Source organism: Phalaenopsis equestris, unplaced genomic scaffold (genome assembly GCF_001263595.1).
Source record: "Phalaenopsis equestris unplaced genomic scaffold, ASM126359v1 Scaffold197848, whole genome shotgun sequence".
Lineage (NCBI taxonomy): Eukaryota > Viridiplantae > Streptophyta > Magnoliopsida > Asparagales > Orchidaceae > Phalaenopsis > Phalaenopsis equestris.
The window spans coordinates 1-4,242 of NW_018217797.1; the positions used below are offsets into that span (position 1 = coordinate 1).

A 4,242-nucleotide genomic window follows, 5' to 3' on the forward strand; every position below is an offset into this window, starting at 1 on the left:
GGAGATTGATAGGTTCTTCATCAAGGAAAAGCTGATAACGGACTACTAGAGCCAAGTCATTTAGCCACTGAAAAGCAAGTGGTGGACTGCCTCGCTAAAGGACTAAGCTCATTAGATTTGTCTTCGTTATGAGACAAGATGGGCTTAGTGAATATATTTTGCCCGTCTTGAGTGGGAGTGTTGAGATTTATATCTAATGTAGGGTCCTACTTGTAAATAGATGAAGTCTAGGAATTTACTTGTAAATGTTACAACTTGTAAGGCTCTCTACGAGCCCCGTCATCAATGAAATGAAGGAGATATTTTTAGCAATAATCTCTATTAAGTCTCACCTCAGTACAAAGAGAAATATCCCCTAGAGGCTAGAAGTGGTCATCAACACAAGTAAAGGAGTTAAAGAATCTAGTCCTAAAACATACGACTATCTGCAACACAAACCTAAGTTATCTTACGAGGCACTTGAAATATTCAAACTAAAGACATGCCTTAATGATCTGATCTTCATAATCTAAGATTCTTGCTATCAACCATCTTAACTATCATTTGCACTACAAGCTTAGGCAATTTCTTTAGATTTTTTAATTGTCAAGAAACATCCATCAAACTTAGGTCTATCCGCATATTTTGACTACTTCTGGTTGATTAGCAGCAAACTCAATTTTTAAAAAATGAAAGCAAACATAATTTTGAAAATCTTGTTTTGAGAATTCAGCTCAATCTTCAACTTGACTTTTTGTAGGTGAAAAGTTGCGTCTCGCAAGCCCTCTTGTCAGGACAAAAATTGTCCGAACATTGGTATCAAACAATGAGTAATAATATGAAAGTGAGATGCCATTCAAAAAGTATAAAATATTGAATCTCAAAAGCACTCCACTTTTGAGAGCGAATATTACGCGTGAAATTTACATATACGAATTGGTGGTATTTGGTAGTCTTGTGGTGATATTTCACCACAATACCATTAATATCACCAAATCCAAACTCATCTGCACTTATCTGATCCGCACGTAATATTTTTTCCCACTTTGGGATTCTTTCCGTCTCCCACATCATATGATTTTAATAAATAATTTACTACTTTACTCGCCAGCAAAAAGAAAGAACATACTTGTAGTCACTAATAAATAAGATTTATTTCCATGAATGAAAGATGGTCAATGCATACAAATATCCTAAACAACTCAACAGTAACTGAAATTTGAAAAAACTGAATAAAAGCTTCAATGAGGTATGATAAATATTGGCACAGAAACTTATATCAGCCCATTCCTTTCTAAATGTACTTATTACCATCTGTAATGGCTATTAAGTTATAGCAAAGGAAAATTGATTGCACAAATAGTAACCAAGAAGGTTAAATCAGCTAAACAAGAATATACATCAACATACCACAATCAAGCAGGGTGTGCATGCCTTCATAAAATGAGGCAACATCACTCACATTTTTGCTATAGATACCTTTCGGAAATGGAAATTCCGCCTATTTACATAAACAAAGTCCTTCAGTCTAACAAGGTGCATTACCTTTAAAGCACCAATTTCAGATCAACAATTTGCAGTACCGGACAAAAATATTTATAAGGATATAAAAATGGCCTCTGAACGTCATGATCCAAAATGCCATCATGTACCCTTAGCCACCTGATGATGCCCAACAATCAAATCATTGTATAAAAAGATGGAAAGAATGACCTACATACCACTCAATTCCTATGTGTTTCAATATCTAGAACCTAAACTTCAATTTTTTCATGCATGCCACCTTAACAATACATGAAAAGGTATATATCACTATTTAAAAGTTAAAAGGTGGTATTTTTCATGTGATATGAAAGATTTGAATGGTTAAAATGTAAAAAGTAAAGATATTCTCAATTTTCATTAATGCAAAACAACTGAAAAACGCACCTTCACAAATCTTGTTTAACGAGGGTGCAAGTTGGAGGGTTTTCCATATGTTACTGACTTGTGGCCACCAGATGATGCCAATGAAGCTCGTCTTTTAGGATGGTTTAGAATACCCAAAAAAGACTGTTGATGTTGACCTTTAGAAGACACAGATGGCAATGTACGCTGAAGCCAAGAGTCAGAGGGAGATGTGGGTAATAAAGGAGGAAATAGACACAATGCAAGAGAATCATCTTTCTTCTCCAGAAGATCAACTTTCAAAGTGAATTCATCATCTTTGTTTTCACTATTATCATAGCCATCTTCATGTGTCTCCACCCCATTTAATCTTCCACAGTATAATGAAAAGCCCGGCTCAGCAATCTTGGAGGATCTTGACTGCAATGCATATCCTTCAGAAGTTTCAGAAACAAAACTTTCTTCTGTCAGCTGAAACTCGTCTTCTACCGCAGAACTATTCCCAGCAGATTCCGTCACTGTCTTGTTATCTGAAGCTATGTTTGCAAAAGCCAACTTACAATCTGGAGTCTCTGGTAAACTCAGAGAATTTTGAGTAAGTGGTCTCTCCGTTGCAGGACTGGTGGAACCTGACCCTTGCAGCCTGCCATGAACATAAGTTGTTTCCCAATAACTTTCATTAACTCTCTCACATTGATCAGAGCTCCCTGTCTTCCAACTCCCTGATTCTCTCTTTGAATCCTCATGTTTGTCGGTGGTATTGAAAAAGGATGAACCATCAAACATTTGAGAATCACTCCAACTTGTAAGCTGGTTGGATTCGCAAATCAACTTGCTCCCATCATTCCTGTGCGGATAATATCCGCGATTCAGTTTGTACCTGTAGACTGCCTCCCAAGAATCCTGAGCAAAGAACATGGCAATACAAACAATCAACAAAAACACTTGCAGCATAAATAATCAATAAGATTAGCTATTAAAATGCGATTTCACCTCTTCCTCCGCTTGCCCTAGAGAAGCATGATGCAAAACGTTAATCTGACTCCTCCTACTGGGGTTTCTTTGCTGAGGCCTGCCTTGGGATTTCAAACCTGGAACAGAATTCAAAGGACCAACGGGGTTCTTCAAGCAAAACCGCTGAATCAATCCACAGGCCTTGGAGGAGGAAAATCCGGAGCCTCCAAAACTTCCATAGTCATCATCATATTCCTCCTCTCCCTCCTCCTCTTGCTCAATACCATGGAGCTGAGCTCTGTTAACATGATATTGATAGTCTCGAAGAAACCGACTCCTCCGTATAGTCTGGCTCCCGGAATTCTCGCCCTCATCCACTTTAGCCCGGCTCGGCTTTCTCCAAGTTCGTTGCGAAGAATTCTCAGCCATAGCCTGCGCAGCAGGCAGAAACCGATCCATCATGAACTCCTTCAACTGTAAATCCTTCGTGAATCTCCTTAAAGAATCCTTACCACCAGCACCGGCACTCACGGAAAAAGAATCCGCACACGAAAAAGCATCCCGTGCGTCGGAGAATGCATCATCTTCTTCATCGCACACCGTCGAATAACTTTCCTCCTCATCTTCCCCCTTCTCCTTCTCATCGCGCCAACCCGACGAGTAAGCTACCGACGTTAGGGCTCCAACTACAGTCTCAGATTCAGGGGGCAACGAAGCACCATTCGCCCAATCCACTCCACTCTCCTTAAAGCTTCGACCAGGAGGAAGCTTCGGGACCGCTGGATTCACCTCAAATTTAGTTATCGCGACGGAGCTATCCTTCGGCTGACCAGGCTTTTTCTCCCATTCGAAAGGCACGGCCACCTGACCGAACTTCAGCTCAGAGTTGTGGAACGGAAGAGTATTATTCCGCCGCAGAGGCGGCGGTAAGGAAACCTCTTCACTGTTCCCCGGAACTGTGATTCTCCGGAAGGAGAGAAGAGGGGCATCCAGATCCAGCCGCTTCCCATCCATCCAGTACAGCTTGATCGGATCCCCAACCTCACAACAAAAATCTTATAGAACAAAAATAATGCTCAAAACTCAAAGAGAAAGCCATGAATTTACCGTAGAGGAAGAAGCTAAGTACAGAGCTGGAGCTCTCCACCATACCCGCCGGAAAATGAGATGCGGCCGGGAAAATTTACAGGGTAGACGTTCACTGTTAAGTCTTGGAATGTGACCGTTAGCGGTGCTGATTGATGACTATTGAATGCTGATGGAGCGACATTGTTGACGTTTTATAAGGGACATGCGCGCTACTTCCGAGAAAAATGCGTTACTAGATCTCACAGTAATGCAGAAAATTAATTAAATATTGTACTTAGTTTATTGTAAATATTTAAGGTCATAAATTCTCTAGAAAATTCTTATTAAAAAAAA

The 4,242-nt window shown here is 40.0% G+C and overlaps 1 protein-coding gene across 1 annotated transcript; it reads right to left on the reverse strand.

Annotated features, from left to right (window-relative positions):
• Positions 1-1,238: 1,238 nt before the first annotated feature.
• Positions 1,239-4,055, reverse strand: LOC110035485. The gene is made up of 3 exons (XM_020739714.1): positions 2,860-4,055; positions 1,909-2,769; positions 1,239-1,641 (listed from the first exon to the last, which is right to left on the reverse strand). The coding sequence occupies exons 1-2, from the start codon at positions 3,832-3,834 to the stop codon at positions 1,924-1,926; spliced, it is 1,821 nt and encodes a 606-aa protein (XP_020595373.1). The 5' UTR covers positions 3,835-4,055; the 3' UTR covers positions 1,239-1,641; positions 1,909-1,923.
• Between the last annotated feature and the right edge of the window lie 187 nt (positions 4,056-4,242).